The 19,240-nt window shown below is 37.0% G+C and overlaps 1 protein-coding gene across 4 annotated transcripts in view; it reads right to left on the bottom strand.

The window, feature by feature from the left end:
* The window catches only part of LOC127881759 (E3 ubiquitin-protein ligase RNF123-like), a 75,146-nt gene that overhangs the window by 27,116 nt on the left and 28,790 nt on the right, over positions 1-19,240 (bottom strand). For all 4 annotated transcript variants that reach the window (XM_052429860.1, XM_052429861.1, XM_052429863.1 and 1 more), the window contains exons 11-19: positions 18,665-18,776; positions 18,204-18,335; positions 15,824-15,943; positions 15,164-15,256; positions 13,878-14,057; positions 12,038-12,134; positions 7,316-7,377; positions 4,558-4,617; positions 2,595-2,721 (exon numbers count right to left, since the gene is read on the bottom strand). In XM_052429860.1, the coding sequence (XP_052285820.1) occupies positions 2,595-2,721; positions 4,558-4,617; positions 7,316-7,377; positions 12,038-12,134; positions 13,878-14,057; positions 15,164-15,256; positions 15,824-15,943; positions 18,204-18,335; positions 18,665-18,776 (983 nt within the window). The remainder of the gene's footprint in view (positions 1-2,594; positions 2,722-4,557; positions 4,618-7,315; positions 7,378-12,037; positions 12,135-13,877; positions 14,058-15,163; positions 15,257-15,823; positions 15,944-18,203; positions 18,336-18,664; positions 18,777-19,240) is intronic.

The raw sequence follows: 19,240 nt of genomic DNA on the forward strand, positions 1-19,240 counted from the left end.
AATGTGCAGTTACAAAGGTTTTCATTAATAAATATTGTTTTGAAGTTTAAGAAGGTGTATATTTAAATGTCTGTTTTAAGGTTTGTCATTGCATTAGGTATGCCAACAGCGTAGCAATTATCAGTTGATAGAATTTTCCTCCCCTCGGACTTCACCTCAATCACACCCTTGAAGTATTATTATTAGGGATGGCAACGAATACCGATATTGGTATTCGGATATTCGGTCATCCTTCCGAACGAATATTCGGATATTCGGTCAACATCTGTTAGAAAAAAATAAACTTTGTTTACCGTACCATTACTCCATGAATTCTACTTTCGTTTTTACCGGAAGTTCCCCGGAAGTGACTAAATATTGACACAGCATTGCCGTCGCAAATTGTTAAAATTGAATGACGAAAACTGTTTTTAAACTTTTAATATTGTACATCAACAATAGAACGAGAAACATAATATTTACATGACGACAAAACAATTACATAACAAAACAGTTAGATCTATAAATAATTTAAGCTGAACTTAAACGTAGTATTTACATAGCGAACACGTGCTTTAATATTGTACATCAACAATAGAACGAGAAACATAATATTTACATGACGACAAAATAATTACATGACAAAACGGTTAGATCTATAAATAATTTAAACTGAACTTAAACGTATTATTGACATAGCGAACACATGCAAATAAAACACCGTTGCCACATTTAAAAGTCACTCGGATCGGCGTCACTGGGCACATGAACATTGTTCTTATTTAAAAACACGATTGCGTCGACCAGATCACTGGCGAGTCTATTTCTCCGCAATAGCACATGTAATCCGTTCACTTTCGGAAACACACTTTCTTAGGAGTACTCAAAAACGATGACATTGACGACTGTTTCTTAGAGTCCCCAGCATCATTCGAAGATGCAGAAGATGGATGTTTGTTACTAATATGATTGAGAAGATTGGACGTCGTACCGGCCTGGACGTACGTAAGATTAACTCCACACAAGTTACAAGTTGCCGACTTCTTATCGGATGATCTCGTGAAATACTTCCAAGCAGCGGAAGGTGTAGGTGGCATTTTGATTGGACAGAGATTTACTTTATGCGTGTAGCAATGATAATATTTTCAATTAAATGAGGGCGAAATACCAAAAACATTTCTTTAAATATAATACCTGATTGAATATTGAGTAATTAATTAAAGTTTGGACCATACGATACGCAAATACTCATTAGAGGTTGAGTAAATTATTTTCTAAAAGCTTTTTTGATTGGACAACGTGATTATAACCATACGATCTTTTTTGTTTTTCACACCAAGTCGGCACTTCCTTTACTTATTTAATCGTTTATCATGTTAAATGTAATTCGAGTTATTAGATCAAGACGGGTCGGTGTTTAAATTGCCATACGGTCTTATTTGTTTTTTTACACCAAGTCGGCTTTTCCTTTACTCATTTAATCTTTGATAATTTTAAATGTAATTCGAGTCATTGGATCAAGTGCAGGTTGGTGCTTTGATTGCCGATGCGATTTTAACCTATCATAATTTTGACACAAAGTGACTGTCTTTGTTAGGCAATTAGCGGGATTTATGACCGGTATACTGTCATCACCATAGCGACAAATTATCCGGACTAAACATTATGACACGAGGAACAACTTTTTTACAATGTTTGAAGCAAATTTCACGAATACAAAGTCTTTGAAATTACTCGATGTTATTTGATTTTTTTCTTCCGAATATTCGATTCGGAAAATAGTATCCGAATATTCGGTCCGGGACCGAATATTTGGATATTCGGATATTCGTTGACATCCCTAATTATTATACAATAAAAGTTTCATTTATTTTTTAATTGTGATAAAGTTCAACATGTTTGTGTAAACCTTGGGATCAGAATATGGATAATTTGAAATAGCAACATTGAAATTTAACATTTAATTTCTAAAAAATTATAAAACAAAATAAGAACCAAACCAAGAGCTGTGTTTTTGAAATAAAGTGCCTCCTACTGCACATTAAAGCCGCACAGCAGCCATTTTAGAGAAAATTGTAAAGTCCAAGGCCAGTAGCATCAGCAAAATCCATGGACCGGAAGTAAACATGAACTTGATCTGTAAGTCATGAAGGTAGACTCACATACCCAAAATAAGGTAAATATCTGAAAGCTAAAAAAAACTCAGTGAACAGATTACCTGACAGACAGACTGACTGACTGATGGACGGACAGTCCTACTGCTGTATGCCACCCAACAGGGGGCTTGCAAATACTTCAAAATAAAAAGGAATATTGTTTAAAGATGTTGAAAAATGCTTAAATTAATCCTTTACCACTTTGATACTTAGTTTCACGCATTTGTAGTCCCTTAGAAAGTTAAATTTAATTAAAGACCTTTCTTACAAGATTCAAGTTTTAAAGGCTTCAATTCCAACACTTAAATGCTGATGAGCAGCAAACAGCATTAAACCTGAACAGACTGCTAGTTACTCACAGGCTGTTCTGGTTTTATGCAGTTTGCAAAAGCCATTTTCACTTTGATTCTTATGGGGGAAAAGGTTAAGATCAAGCTGAAGACTATTCAATACAATTACCATGGCTGAGTACGAATCTCTCCGGATCCTCCTGTTGGAAGGCGTCCCAGTAAAACCGCAACACTCGCACCATGCGATGGAAAAGGCACAGGGTGACTGGGGGCGGCCAGGCGGTCAAACTGTTGACCTGAAACAACAGAAAGTAAGATAATAACAACAGAACCGCAGCGCTCACACCATGCGATGGCACAGACATAGAGTCACTGGGGCCGCCAGCGGGTCAAACTGTTGACCTGAAACAACAGAATGTGAGATAAACACAACAGAATTGCAACACTCACACCATGTGATGGCACAGACATAGAGTCACTGGGGGCATCCAGGGGATAAAACTTTTAGCCTGAAACAAAATAAAGTAAGACAGTAACAACAGAACAGTCACTGGGGGCAGCCAGATGGTCAAACTGTTGGCCTCAAACAACAGAAAGTAAGATTATAAGACAAGGCTATTGTCAAGCAATATGGTCCCCTACCGGCTCCACCATTGTCAGAAATTCCACCATTTTCAGAATTTTTTGTAATTTTTTTTGGTTGCCATAGCAACCACAATTTTTGACGTAGAAACAAAATGAAATGACGTGCATAATGTCCATATTGCCATCTATCCATGTTGCAAGTTTCATGAAAAAATATGAAGAACTTTTTAAGTTATCGCAGGATCCAGAAAAATGTGACGGACAGACAAACTGACTGACTGACTGACACACAGAGCGCAAACCATAAGTCCCCTCCGGTTTCACCGGTAGGGGACAAAAAGGACAGCAGCACTTGCACCATGCAATGGAAAAGGGACACAGGGGGTGGCCAGGTAGTCAAACTATTGGTTTGAACACAACAGAACAATGAGATTACAAATGTATACCATGATCCACACTCAGAAAAAACTCTTGTTAAGTCTAAGAATGAGAATGGGATCATTAATATGATATCTTCCTGTAAGTATATCAATCTCAACCACTCATATTATCACAAGTTGATATATGCCCCTAGGGTGTCTAGGAAAACTCGGCTTAATTTATGTGACTTAAGTGTCATACAAGACTGCAGACTGCACAGGCTAATCATGGACGACATTTATCGCTTTATTGGATTTTTGTTTAAAAAGAATCTCTTCTTAGCAAAAATCAAGTTGAGTGAGGAGTTTGGTCACTGATTAACCTGTGACGACTATTGGGGACTTTTGCTTCAGACCCATGCAAACTGAATTCCATCAAAATCAGACAAAGCGACTACTATATGGCTCTTTTATGGTGGGAAGCATAAAAACATGAAAGTTTCAATGTTCCTTACAAGGTAACAAAGACATGTGAGCCTCATTCTGGGAAAACAGGCCTAAATTCATGTGCGTAAAGTGTTGTCTCTGATTAGCATGTGCGGATAGGGACGGCACTTTCCCCCTAAACTGGTTTTTTGCTTTCAGCGATTTGTTTCCTTCTTTATAAAGTACCGGTAAACGGCACTTTCCCAATTACGAAAAAACTACAAATTTCTCAATTGCTGGCCAAAAAATTACCAATTTAAGGTAAAAAAAAAAAAAAACTTTTTTTTTTGGAAAATGCAACATTTTCTTAGTTTCCCTGTGCAGCTCTATGGTTTGAACCTAGGTAAATATAATATTGACAGCTTGAAAACACTTAGTTATCAATTTAAAGTATTTGGGAGCATAAAATCAAATACACCAATTTCCCAATTTGAGGGTTTCACGACTCGATTTTTCCCAATTTGAGGGTTTTCAGGACTCAATTTTTCCCAATTGGACCGGTACGGGTACTATTCCCAATTGGACAAAAAAAATCGCTGGTTTAGAAAAGACCTCCTATACATGGAAAAATCCATAATTGTGGAGGGTCTTTCCTGAATAACCTGTGCCCACTTCACACGGTATTCTGTTACAACACTTTATGCTAATGCATTTAGCCCAGTTTTCTGAGAACTGGGCTCATTGGCTTATGTGGTAACTTACCCTATTGTCTCTGATGAATTGTCTGAACTTCTCCAGAAACAGCAGCCGAGATGTTTTTCCCTAAACCATAATAGAGACATGAATAATTAGAGACATAAAAAATAGAGACATTGACAAATAGAGACATAAACAAAACTGACATTGCAGTTTATGTTTGTCAAGTAATTGAAATATGTGTATCTCTGGGAAAATGGGGCTTAATGCATTTGCGTTAAGTGCCGTTTCAGATAAGCCTATGAAATCTGCACAGGCTCATCAGGACTGAATCTTTCTGCCCAAACTGAATTTCCATTAGGAACAGACTTCCTTAAAACATAAATAAAAACAATAAAAGCGGAATGTGTCATCTCTGATTAGACTGTGCGGACTGCACAGGCTGATCTGGGACAACACTTAATGCACAGGCATATTACCTTGCATTCCAAGAGAAAAGCTTTTTTATTCAATGTAAAACATAACAAAATGAAAACACAAACAGTAGTAAAAATATCCGACTACTAACAAATCTAACAAATATCAAAACAAATGCTTTTTTAGGTAACGTTCATGCTAGACACTATGTATCTACTATGTATTAACATATAACTTTTATATTTTCTAGAGTGATTTAACTGTATATTGAGTGGTATTCAGTTATCAGATACTTATTTACATTCACTACCAACACAAAAATAAAAGGATGGACAACAAGTGGTAATGATGTTGATTTTTTGTCCACAATACCTGAATATTATTTTAACTAGATGCCTGCAGGCAATATATCCAGCCCAAAAAATATTTTACAAGTTCCATTATTAACATGTTTGAACTTAAACCTTTTTAAACGTGTGCAATGAACAGTTTTGTCATGGGTGAGACACCTCCTACATATGGTGAGCATTTGTGGTATTTATTTTTAAATTGCATAATGAAAATGATGAAGTTATATTCTTATAAAAAAAAATTTGCCAAATTTAACCATTGATCTTTAAGTTTGACCTTGACTTTTGAGGTAGGTAGGCAATTGTAACATGTGATGCATCATCTTCAAGGGGAGGACATTTGTGGTTACTTATAATAATTGAATGACAAATGACCAAGTTATCACCAAAACCCGCTGTTCTATGTCCAAATTTGACTTCATACTTTGACCTTGACCTTTTAGGTTAAGAAATTGACGTTTTAAGCTAAACAGCTTCTTTTCATGGTGGTCATCTTTGGTAAGTCAGCTGAACATTAAATGTGTCTAGTTCTGTGAAAATTGGGCAAAATGCATGTGCGTAAAGTGTTGTCCCAGATTAGCCTGTGCAGTCTGCACAGGCTAATCAGGGATGACACTTTCCACTTTAATGGTATTTTTCGTTTAAAGTTCCTTTTTACAGAAAATCTAGTTCGAGCAGAATGTGTAATCCCTGATTTTTACATGCATGATGTAAAGTCTTTTCATGCTTTTTTATGTCTGAATTTGACTTTTTACCTCCAAGTGTGACTTTTGCCATCTAGTGTGACCTTGACCTTTTAGGTAGGGAAACAAATGTTATACTGCACACACCATCTCCTCATGGTGGGCATTTGTGTTGTTTTTTAAAATCAAGTCTATTCAAGCTATTGTATTTAACTTTTTACCTCCAAGTAACACTTTTTACCACCTAGTGTGACCTTGACCTTTGAGGTAGGAAAAGTGTCACACGCCTAAGCCATCTCCTCATGGTGGTCATTTGTGGTAAGATATTTTTAAGTTGCATGATGAATTACAAAAGGTGCACTCCGAAAAAGATGTTTTATTACAAAATTTGACCTTTGACCTCTAAGTGTAATCTTGACTGCTGAGGTAAGAAGACATGTGTTGCACACCACAATTTGCATAATCATAGATATCCTGCAGAACAAGAGATATGTTTATCAGAAACACAATGCCCCCTATTGCGCCGCTTTGTCTTTGAAGCCATAAATTTGACCTTTGACCTTGAATGATGACCTTGACCTTGACCTTTAGCCACTCAAAACGTGCAGCTCCATGAGATACACATGCATGCCAAATATCAAGTTGCTACCTTCAATATTCAAAAAGTTATGACCAAACTTTAACAAAGGTTAAAGTGTTAGGAACAAAAAATACAATGATATTTGACCTTTGACCTTGAAGGATGACCTTGACCTTTATTTTTCACCACTCAAAATGTGCAGCTCCATGAGATACACATGCATGTCAAATATCAAGTTGCTATCTTCAATATTGCAAAAGTTATTGCAAATGTTATAAAAGTTTAACCAAGGTTAAAGTTTTGTGACACACACATACAATGACTTACTGACTGATACTGACAGACAGACAGACAGACAGACAGACAGACAGACAGACAGACAGACAGGCCAAAAACAATATACCCCCGATCTTTCGATCCGGGGTAATAAAAAGGTATATGGGAAATCCACCCAACCGACAAGCGCATATCCATTTATTGAAATCCCCCGCCAATATGCTTTTGGACACAAAAGTGTTATATTTGACACTCCAAAAAGCATTTTTTCAAGATACAAAGGGCCATAACTCTGTTATTAACAGATTGTGTACAATGCCATTTGGAGTGCATCATCCATTTATCCATATATATACTCATACCAAGTTTCAATGAAATCCGCCAAAGCACTTCCAAGACATGGCTCCGGACGGACAGACGGAAAGACGGACGGACGGAAAGATGGACGGACAACGCCAAAACAATATCCCTCCGCCTATGGCAGGGGATAATTAAGGACAAATGGACAGTGCTCTTACCTCAACTAGATCATTGTGACAAAGTAGAATCTTCAACATTTCTATCTGTATGCCTTCTATTTCTGAAATAAACAACAAGAACAGCGATCAACTGATGTCTGAAAGCATGGGTAAACAAGATATGTGTTTGTCAGAAACACAATGTCCCCTTTTGCGCTGCTTTGAAGCTATAAATTAGACATTTGACCTTGAAGGATGACCTTGACCTTTCACCACTCAAAATGTGCAGCTCCATGAGATACACATGCATGCCAAATATCAAGTTGCTATCTTCAATATTGCAAAAGTTATTGCAAATGTTTAAGTTGGGGCAAACAAACAAACACACAAACAAACAAAAAACAAACAGACAGGGCAAAAACAATATGTCCTCCACTATAGTGGTGGGGGACATAAAAACACCCAGGTGAACCATTTCTCTGGCTGATATGTTAAAGTTTCAATCCTCTAGTAGCTGTACTTTTTGAGTTGTGAATGACACAAATGTCTGTCAGTCAGAAAACAAGAGCTGTCTCCATAGGATGACATATTCCCCAAAAAAACGCATTGATAGAAGTTATGAGCGTTTTTCAAAACCTAAATGCAGATTTAGAAACCTTAAACACGGACCCTACATTCAAGGTTAAGGTCACAGGGGTCAAAATTTTTGTGAGCATGGAAAGGCCTTGTTCATATACACATGCATGCCAAATATGAAGGTTACATCTGAAGCGACATAGAAGTTATAAGCATTTTTTGAAACCTAAACGCAAAGTGTGACGGACAGAGGGACAGACAGATGGACAGTGCAATCACTATATGCCCTCCTTTGGCGGGGTTTTCATTAGGAGGCGGCCGGCGGCCAATTTGACCGCCTCAAATGTTATTCAGGCCGGCTCAAATTCGAAAAGAACAAGATGTGTTTGCGAAACACAATGTCCCCCTATATGATGTTTGACCTTGTAGGATGACCTTAACATTGTGAAGGATGACCTTGACCTTGACCTTTCACCACTCAAAATGTGCAGCTCCATGAGATACACATGCATGCCAAATATCAAGTTGCTATCTTCAATATTGCAAAAGTATTCATAAAATAAGCGATTTGGGCCACATATATTTGATCTCTGACCTTGAAGGATGACCTTGACCTTGACCTTTCACCACTCAAAATGTGCAGCTCCATGACATGCACATGCATGCCAAATATCAAGTTGCTATCTTCAATATTGCAAAAGTATTTATAAAATAAGCGATTAGGGCCACATTTATTTGACCTCTGACCTTGAAGGATGACCTTGACCTTGACCTTTCACCACTCAAAATGTGCAGCTTCATGAGATACACATGCATGCCAAATATCAAGTTGCTATCATCAATATTGCAAAAGTATTCATAAAATGAGCGATTTTGGCCACATATATTTGACCTCTGACCTTGAAGGATGACCTTGACCTTGACCTTTCACCACTCAAAATGTGCAGCTTCATGAGATACACATGCATGCCAAATATGAAGTTGCTATCTTCAATATAGCAAAAGTTATTGCAAAATGTTAAAGTTGGCGCAAACAGACAGACAGACCAACAGACCAACAGACAGGGCAAAAACAATATGTCCCCCACTACTATAGTGGGGGACATAAAAATTTAAACAAAAACATCGGCAAATTTTCACAACGATGACGAGATATTTAGTATTCATTAATATACTAACTGTCTGAAACGGAAGTAAACAACCTTAACCGATATATGTTAACTGCTGTCTCATTGGTCGTATCGATATAATTGTCCAATCGCGGAGCGGGTAACGAGACTGTACGACTTTGATTCAAGGTCACAAACTGTGACAAAGTCAACAATTGGAAACGTAAAAAAAAATAAAAATAAAAGACTTTTTCGTTTGTGTTTCGAGTAAGAACGATAGTTCGCTGTTGAAGTTATCTTGTTCCAGTTTTGTTAACGTTTATCATTTACCGGCACCCCCGGATAAATGCACTTTCCTGCTACACTTACATTTCGTTTTTTATTCGATTTTCGACAGATTTCGTTGATGTTTGGTTTCTCCGCGGAGTTTTGATCCTCCGAGCGGTAAGTGGATTTATTTGTTACCACATTTTACAGGAGGGTGAGTCTTTCATTAGGATAAATGAAGCTCTCGAGCCCCAAACTCTCCTGATTTTTTCATGATTAAGGTCGGACTTGGTTGCCTTAAATGCTAAATATATTAAATTCGCACTGCAATGTTAAGCTATGTCCAAATTTGTATTTCAAAAAAATGGCCCAAAGAAGCTTCCTCAGCAAAATATTTAAATCCTAAGATTGCATCAGCTGGGGCAACCTATGCCCGATTTTTTTTCCAAAAAAATGCCTAAGTTAATCAAATAAAAACAATTATTCTCATGTCAACAGGCACACAATCTTTATAAACTGAATAATCAATTATTTTAGAAAAAGACAGTCATTGTGTACTCTTAACACAGTATTACTTATAAATGTTCAGGTATTTGCTCATAAAATGCTTCAGTATTATTGTTTTAATTATTGTGATGTTTATCAGACTTTATTTTTCTTAAGGTAACTTACTCCTTTGGTAATATTATTTGAATTGCTTGTCACATACTCTTGGTAAAATGGGATCGTGTTAAGTAGAGGTTAATTATATTGAATGTTATTGTTTGACAGATGATAAAGATGTTTACAGTTTGTACTGTTTGTTCTTATTTGCAATAACTACTTGTGGACTAGTCATTTAAATTGGTTTAGTTATATATTTTGAAATGTCATTGTCATTATTGGAAGTTACAACTTATTAAAATGTTAAAATTTCCAGTGTTTGTTTAATTCAGATTTTCATTAATACTTTAAAGAATACATGTTATGTACTGCACAGAATTTATACATTCAGCTAGGGCCCGGGCCCTTCGCCCCCGACGGGGACATTCCACCTCAGACCCATGCATCTACATGAAAATTTAAAGAAATAGATTGTGATATTTGCTAGCCAACGTATTTTTGAGTTATCATCCGGAAACAATTTTACTGTTTCGGGTCACCGTGACCTAGACCTTTGACCTAGTGACCTAAAAATCAATAAGGGTCATCTGCGAGTCATGATCAATGTACCTATGAAGTTTCATGATCCTAGGCGTAAGCGTTCTTGAGTTATCATCCGGAAACCATTTTAACTATTTCGGGTCACCGTGACTTTGACCTAGTGACCTCAAAATCAATAGGGGTCATCTGCGAGTCATGATCAATCTACCCATGAAGTTTCATGATCCTAGGCATATGTGTTCTTGGGTTATCATCTGGAAACCATTTTACTATTTCGGGTCACCGTGACCTTGACCTTTGACCTACTGTCCTCAAAATCAATAGGGGTCATCTGCCAGTCATTATCAATCTACCTATGAAGTTTCATGATCCTAGGCGTATGCGTTCTTGAGTTATCATCCGGAAACCATTTTACTATTTCGGGTCACCATGACCTTGAACTTTGACCTAGTGACCTCAAAATCAATAGGGGTCATCTGCAAGTCATGATCAATCTACCTATGAAGTTCCATGATCCTAGGCATATGCGTTCTTGAGTTATCATCCGGAAACCATTTTACTATTTTGGGTCACCATGACCTTGACCTTTGACCTAGTGACCTCAAAATCAATAGGGGTCATTTGCGAGTCATGATCTATCTACCTATGAAGTTTCATGATCCTAGGCCTAAGCGTTCTTGAGTTATCATCCGGAAACCACCTGGTGGACGGACCGACCGACAGACCGACATGTGCAAAGCAATATACCCCCTCTTCTTCGAAGGGGGGCATAAAAAGGAATATGATTTTATGAGATTAATCCAACAGAATTTATATAACACCAGTGTTATCTAAACCTTCTTTCTATTAAAGGAGATTAATTGAAATTCATCAACCTTCATAACACATCTCAAGTTTAATGTATCACTGGATTTTTGTGTTAAATAGTGTTAGATTGTTTCCTACATCTGACTGTCATTTGCTTAAGTATTACACACTCAAAAAGAGGGCCATGATGGCCCTTTAGCACTTACCTAAATTCATGGACACCGAACGACTTGTTAACGACTTGACCCGATTATCTACTTTTTTGACCCCACATGACCCAGATTAAAACTTGGCCTTGATGTTGACAAGTTAAACATTCTGACTAATTATTATCAAGATTGAGTAAGTTGACCTGGTGACCAAGATGTTCTACGTACCTGACCCAGATTAAAACATGGCCTAGATATTGTCAATATAAACATTCTAACCAAGTTTCATTAAGCTTCGGTCATCAACATTTCCCCTAGACTGTTTTTTTTATCTTGACTTTGTGACCTAGTTTTAAGTACATGTGACCCAGATGCAAACTTAACATAGATATTGTACAGATAAACATATTAAATAAATTTCATAAAGAGTTAGTCATAAATGTGGCCTCAAGAGTTAAAACAAAGTTTTTTGAAGATTTGACCTGAAAACCTAGTTTTTGAACGAACTTCACCTAGATTGGAAAACGGCCTAGATAGTGTAAAGATTAACATTTTGAAGAAGTGGCATCCATAATGAGTAATAAATGTCACCTCTTGAGTGGTAACAGGTTTTTTTTTATAAGAAATGACATTGTGACCTTATTTTTTGATACACATGACCAAGGATTAAACTTTATTTCCACATTACAAAACCACTATTGTTACGAATATTAAAACACATATTGGGCTACCTTCTGTTTTCTGCTGAAGATCATCACATGACTTCAAGTAAGCTGCTTTCCTTTGTTCAGCCTCCTTGTCTTTCTCTACCTCTTCATTACCATCTTCCTAAAAACATTGGTAATACAAATTTGACAAAAATTCCAACAATACTCAGATTTCATTGAATATCAAACTACCAAATAATTTACAAACGTTCACACTAGCTGTGTTTCTGAAACACAATGTCCCCTACTGCACTTAGAAGCCACACAGCAGTTAATTTAGACAAAATCTGTATCTCTAAGGTCCGTTAAATTGTCAAAAATCACAATGCCCCCTACTGCACTTTGAAGCCGCACAGTAGTTAATTTGGAGAAAATTGTTATGTCCAAGGTCCGTTACACTGTCAAAAATCAAAAAACGGGATTCAAACTTGAACTTGATCTGTAGACTCACACACAAGAAATAAGGTCAGTATCTGAAAGCATTAAGGAAAAAACACGGAAAAAAAATATTTTAGAGAAAATTACAAAGTCCAAGGCCTGTAACTTGGTCAAAAATCAATGGGTCAAAAATCAATGGACCTGATTGAAACTCGAACTTGATCTGTATGTCATGTAGGTTGACTCATACTCATGTCAGGTCAATATCTGGAACTATATGAGAAAAAAGTCCGGAAAACTGATATTCTCGAGAAAATATTGATGTCCAAGGCCCATAACTTTGCCAGAAATCAATGGACCGGAACGAAACTCAAACTTGTTCTGAAAGTCATGTAAGTAGACTAAAACAACAACAAGAGTTCCGTGGTCGGAGACATATGCCCCCCAAACAGGACTTTCAACTAGTGACCCCAACTTCAATAGGGGTCATCTACTGTCCCAGGCCATTGCACATGTGAAGTATCAAGCCAATCGGTAAATTCGTTGACGAGTTTTTGATCAGAAACAATTTTCACACTTATTTTGACAGTGACCTTGACCTTTGACCTCAAATTCGTAAGGGGTCATCTACTGTCCGAGGCAAATGCACATGGGAAGTATCAAGCCAATCGGTTGATTCGTTGATGAGTTATTGATCAAAAACGATTCTCACACTTATTGTGACAGTGACCTTGACCTTTGACCTAGTGGCTCCAATTTTCATAGGGTTTATCAACTGTCTAAGGCCAAACGAGCGAAGTATCAAGCCAATCGGTCAATTTGTTGATGAGTTGACCTTGACCTATGACCTAGTGACCCCAATTTCAATAGGGTTCATCTACTGTCCAAGACCAATGCACATGTAAAGTATCGGAAAAATTGTTGAGGAGTTATTGATCGGAAACGAACTGGTCTATAGACATATAGACCGACTGACATCCAGCAAAACAATATATACCCCCTCTTATGCAAAGGGGGGCATACAAATCAGGTAAATATCTGCAAGTATTTCGGAAAAAGTACAGAAATCTGTTATTAGAGATAAAGACCAAGGCGTTGTTTATTTTGCCAAAAATGTATGGACCTGGTACAAAACTCAAACTTGATCTGTAAGTCATGCAAGTAGACTCACGTACTAAAAATTAGGTGAATATCTAAAAGTGTTAAGGAACAAAAATCCAAAAACAAAATGCCAGACGAACAGACAGACGGCATTAGAACATAATTTGTAACCAGGACTCCAAAAAACCCAAAATACATCATGAATTCAATTTAAGTATAAATCATCATTATTCAACCAAATAGAAATGAAACCTTACATGAAACAAGAATATTGCTTGGTCAACAATTTACTATAAGACTTACATTGAATCCTAAAATTTCCAAAGTCGTACGACCAGGATGCAACAAACAGTAATAGACAATATGTTGTCGGTTTCCTAGCTACCTCAGTATACATGTCCCACCAGACGACAGGGGCAGTGTGTTCAAGGCCCATATCATCCAGAGGCTTGATGTGCATGTACATCGGGAACTTCAGCTTGTCAAACAGGTCCAGCTTCTCCAGTATGTAGCGTCTTGTCTGCGAGTGGGACACAATTGCGAGAACTGTACGCAGATAGATGCGCTGAAATTTATCATCTTTGTAGTAACCTTATTTATATTTCAACATGTAGTTTTCCTGACAATAATCCAGTTAAAATTCATGTAAAATTTTATAAAGAAATAAATTTTGAAACGTTAGTACTAATAAAAAGTTCACAGAAGTTTTAATCATTTTCCACCAAGACAGATTTACTTTGAAAATGAGTTTTTTGAAATAATAAATTGGAAAAAAAAGAGTAGAGCAATTCCCGCTTCAAAATATTTTTAACTCCTTACAATTAACATACATAGTTTTCATATAAAATATCTTTAATATGTTTTTAACCTGTAAAAGGCATCAATAAAGTGATAAATGCTTCTACTAATATCAACATTATGTTCAATTTCCTGTACCCTTGGTTTAAACATCCATGGACAAACGGGTAACCAAAGAGAATCCTAAGGTAAGTTAAAACTAATTTATTTTAGTTGCTTGCATCGAAAGACAAATGCTTATTGAAAAGCCTTCATGTCCAGTTCCTGTATGAAAACAATACTTGATGTCTAAGGCAGAGATGTTAAGAACGCTCAAACTGTGGAAATGGAAGTTAAGAACTTACATGTGCAAGGCTCACACCATATCCACTCTGCCACCATGACCTCTTATTCAAAGCTTAACCCTTTACCACTTGGATATGAACTTTGACCCATTTGTAGTCCCTTAGAAAGTTATATTTAATTTAACCCTTTGCCTGCTGGGAAATTTGTTGTCTGCTAAAATGTCGTCTGCTGAATTTCTAAAATAAGCATTTTCTTCGATTTTTTTTCAAAGAATACTATCAAAAAAGCAAACAGTTTGGATCCTGATGATCCTGTGGCGCCTCATCTGGATCCAAACTGTTTGCAAAGGCCTTTTAAATTTGGTTCCAGCACTGAAAGGGTTAAGACCTTTCTTACTAAATTCAAGTTTAAAGGCTTCTTTTTCAAACCTTAGGTAACGGATGAGCAGCAAACAGCATAAAACCTGAACAGACTGCGTGTTACACACAGGCTGTTCTGGTTTTATGCTGTTTGCACAAAGCCATTTTCACGTTGCTTGTAAGTGGGAATGGATTAACATACACATACATGTGTACATACAGCCAGTACCTGTTGTTTGAAGTCAGTTGTGCTGGGCGCAAATCTGTAGCCTGACAACAGTGACAGCATCAACCCTTCCAGGCAAGCCTTGATCTCAAAACTCTGAGGTAAAACAGAATGGAAACACGCATACATAACAAATATATATAATCAAACAAAATTTTCTTTTCTTATAGTGTTGTTTAATGAATATCCTTACAGACAGAACTATCATGAATAGATACAAAATCTAACTAATACTTTTACAGTCATTGAAACTTATTCAAAACCAAATCATACTTTTACAGTCATTGAAACTTTACAACATTAAAAAGTTATCAAAAGAAACCACATATTTTTTAAAATATCAAACACTATAAATTTATACAGAGAGCTATTACGAGCGATGCTTAAATACTGTAGATAACCATGTAAAACGTACAGTTATTCATTATTGCGCACTATACACTGTAAAATACGGTACACTGTATACTAATCCAAAGAAATATGGTACACTGAATACTAATCCAAAGAAATATGGTACACTGAATACTAATCCAAAGAAATACGGTACACTGAATACTAATCCAAAGAAATATGGTACACTGAATACTAATCCAAAGAAATGTGGTACACTGAATACTAATCCAAAGAAATACAGTACACTGAATAATAATCCAAAGAAAATACCTGCATAAATGCCCACATGTAGTCTAAAAGCTTGGAGACAGATTGGAAACCTGGGCTACATGATGTCCCTAGCTGAAGAAACAGCCCCATCAAGCACTGCTCTATTATGTAAGGATTACGCTGAAACATATGAGCATAGCTCAGTGAAAAGGGGTTAAATGCACAGGCGTAAAGTGTCTTCCCAGATAAGCCTGTGCAGTCTGCATAGGCTAATCAGGGACGACACTTTCTGCTTTAAATGGATTTGTGTCAAGAAGGGTCTTCCTTTAAACGAAAAATACAATCACAGCGGAAAGTGTTGTCCCTGGTTAGCCTCTGCAAACTGCACAGGCTAATCTGGGACGAACTTTACGCACATGCATTAAACCCCCTTTTCACAGAGCAAATCTCATATAGAAACTTTCCATGAGCAGCATTCATTGGTAACTTAAAAAAAATATATTGATCACGTGCTAGAAAGAATGTAGATAACATTTTATCACAACTTATTAATTATAACATAAAAGATTCTATCATCAATGAACGCTGATGAAGTTTTGGAAGAAGGTTACGTCCAGGTTGAAATGAGGTCACATGATGTGATTATTTTTTAAGTGTTCAAAGAAATCATCCATGCAAGGTTAACAGCTCTTTAATACGCATTATTGATGACGAAATTTATCATTTTTGGTGTACCAATAATTTGGACCTTCTGAAGTCCAAGAAGATCAATGTGACTGTAAACATGAGGTAAGGCAATGCAAGTGTGTTCATAGTGTTCAAAGAAAAAATCCGTACGGACATCAAAGCCTTACAGCATGCGGTATTGATGTTTAACTTCAAACTGAATTTTAACTTCCACACAAACCTACGCCCGACTTGCATAAGTACAAAGGCATAATCGTGCTAAACATTTGGTCACATTTACAGGTCTTGGTCAGTGAAAGTTCATACAGATCCTGACCACATATGTTATGTTTTATTCCAATATCAGTAGAAAACATAAAGATATTGAGTTATTGCATGTAAACATCAATCTGAATTGTCTTAGTTCAAAAACAAAGGCGGATCCAAGGGGTGGCGGCCGCGGAGTACGCCTCCCCTAAAATCGCCAAAGTAAAGTCAATTCATTTGATGTTTCACACTTAACTAGATCTAAATCACCTATTTAAACTAATTTTTCTTCTTTTTCTTACGCAATTCTCCCACTAATCACAGACAATCGCTAAATGTTTTAACTCTCTGTCGCCCGGTTTTTCAAGTCAAACTTTGCGATTCTGATGTATCCCTCTTTTTGCACATTGATTCTCTTTTCGCTGCATGTTATGTCAACAAAGATGGATGCGCCTACGCCAAAATTGAGCGAAAATGCAGAAGACTTTGACAAGCTTTTATCCCAAAGCTGTGGGAAGACAGTAAAAATTGCCGTTTTATATTCTCTTTTTTATACTCCCACTTATCTGAAGAAATCACCATTATCCCTTGTTATCATGAATTGCCTGTCAATAGTTTTAACGTACACGTGGACAAACTGCTAGATTACGTCATTCCGCGTGTTCATATATTAGTTTACCTCATTAGCAGACTAAAGCCGGGGTGGCACCGTGGTAGAGTATTTGTCTCTTAAATTTTATAATCCTGAGAATCGAGTTAAAAAATCCGGTTGGGCCACATTTTTATATATTTTTTCCCCCATTTATTTACGGCATTCTTCTATTTTCTTTTCATAACAAACATTTCATGACAAATTTTAATTATTTTCTTATGATGAATCATTCAATGTATACTTTATATAGATCTACGTATAAACTATGCTTTTTTTTGGCATTATAAGAAGGTACTTTGATGAAAGAACATAAGGCATGACATGCTCGAGAAGTGGTTGTCAAAGCCTTCAAAATCACTACAATCGAGGAGCTTCCTTGGGGGCCTTGCACCCACCAGGGGCCCTAGCCGCCCCTGGACACCAAGCAAATCTTTCAATATCTTGCCCCCCCCCCCCTAACCAGAAATCCTGGATCCGCCCCTGAAAAAGGGGCATAATTCTGCTAAATTGCAGGTCAGAGTTTTGGAACTTGGGCAGTGACCTCCACAATGACCCTGAACACTTGTTTGAAGTTTCAATTTCATACCTGTAGCAGAAAGTGATCATGAGAAGTTGTATGCTTACCTTTACCAAATTTCTAACAACAAAAAGGGGCATAATCCTGCTAAACTAAGTAAGTCAGAGCAATATACGGATTAGGAGGCTGAAATTTGGGTGAGAAGTATAGCTCCGACTATTTGGTGAGCTAAAAACATGAATGAAATAAAACGTTTCTTTCATTTTTGTGTTAGCTCAACAACACTGCCATTAGTAGACAACAATTTGATAGGAACTATTCAACAACTTTATTCTTACCATGAACACAGAAAGCTTTTCAAAAACTTGAGAAATTATGAGCAAAATGGATGTTTTCTTGCTCCGAGTGTTTGTTAGGGGAGGTGGTTTTGTTTCCATGGAAAACTTTCCCTGCCCAGCAACATCCATCATCTGAAAACATGAATACATACATGCAATAAACACAAGAGCTGTTTGAGGCCAGCACGCTTTACTTTTTTTGTTCTTGTCCGAGTTTCTGGTGCTTGTTTGGTTTAGTTGTATAGTTGATAAGTTATTTAGTGTTTTTCTTGCAGTCTGTTCAGTTTTTAAGCTGTTTGCTGCACATCAGTTTCTTAGGGCTGAATATGACGAATTTAAAACTTGAACTTTAGTAAGAAAAGTCTTTAATTTAACTTTATTGTCTAAGGGAATACAAACATTTCAAAATGTGTATAAAAGCCTTTAAGGGTTAAATAAATAAAGATATTCCCCATACCCACCTCCCCATCTAGGTCCATGAAGAGGAGCTTCTCCAGATATCCGAGAAGGAGCTGTGTCTTCATGATATCAGCCCTGGGAGGGGACATGAAGGGGCTGAACCCTTCAATAGGGTATGTGCGGACTTGAGTTAGGGATAGTATAAAACTACATGAAGGGGCTGTACCCTTCAATAGGGTATGTGGGGACTTGAGTTAGGGATAGTATAAAACTACATGAAGGGACTGTACCCTTCTATAGGGTATGTGGGGACTTGAGTTAGGGATAGTATAAAACTACATGAAGGGGCTGTACTCTTCAATAGGGTATGTGCGGACTTGAGTTAGGGATAGTATAAAACTACATAAAGGGGCTGTACCCTTCAATAGGGTATGTGGGGACTTGAGTAAGGGATAGTATAAAACTACATGAAGGGGCTGTACCCTTCAATAGGGTATGTGGGGACTTGAGTTAGGGATAGTATAAAACTACATGAAGGGGCTGTACCCTTCAATAGGGTATGTGGGGACTTGAGTAAGGGATAATATAAAACTACATGAAGGGGCTGTACCCTTCAATAGGGTATGTGGGGACTTGAG

The sequence above is a fragment of the Dreissena polymorpha genome, chromosome 5 (genome assembly GCF_020536995.1).
Source record: "Dreissena polymorpha isolate Duluth1 chromosome 5, UMN_Dpol_1.0, whole genome shotgun sequence".
Lineage (NCBI taxonomy): Eukaryota > Metazoa > Mollusca > Bivalvia > Myida > Dreissenidae > Dreissena > Dreissena polymorpha.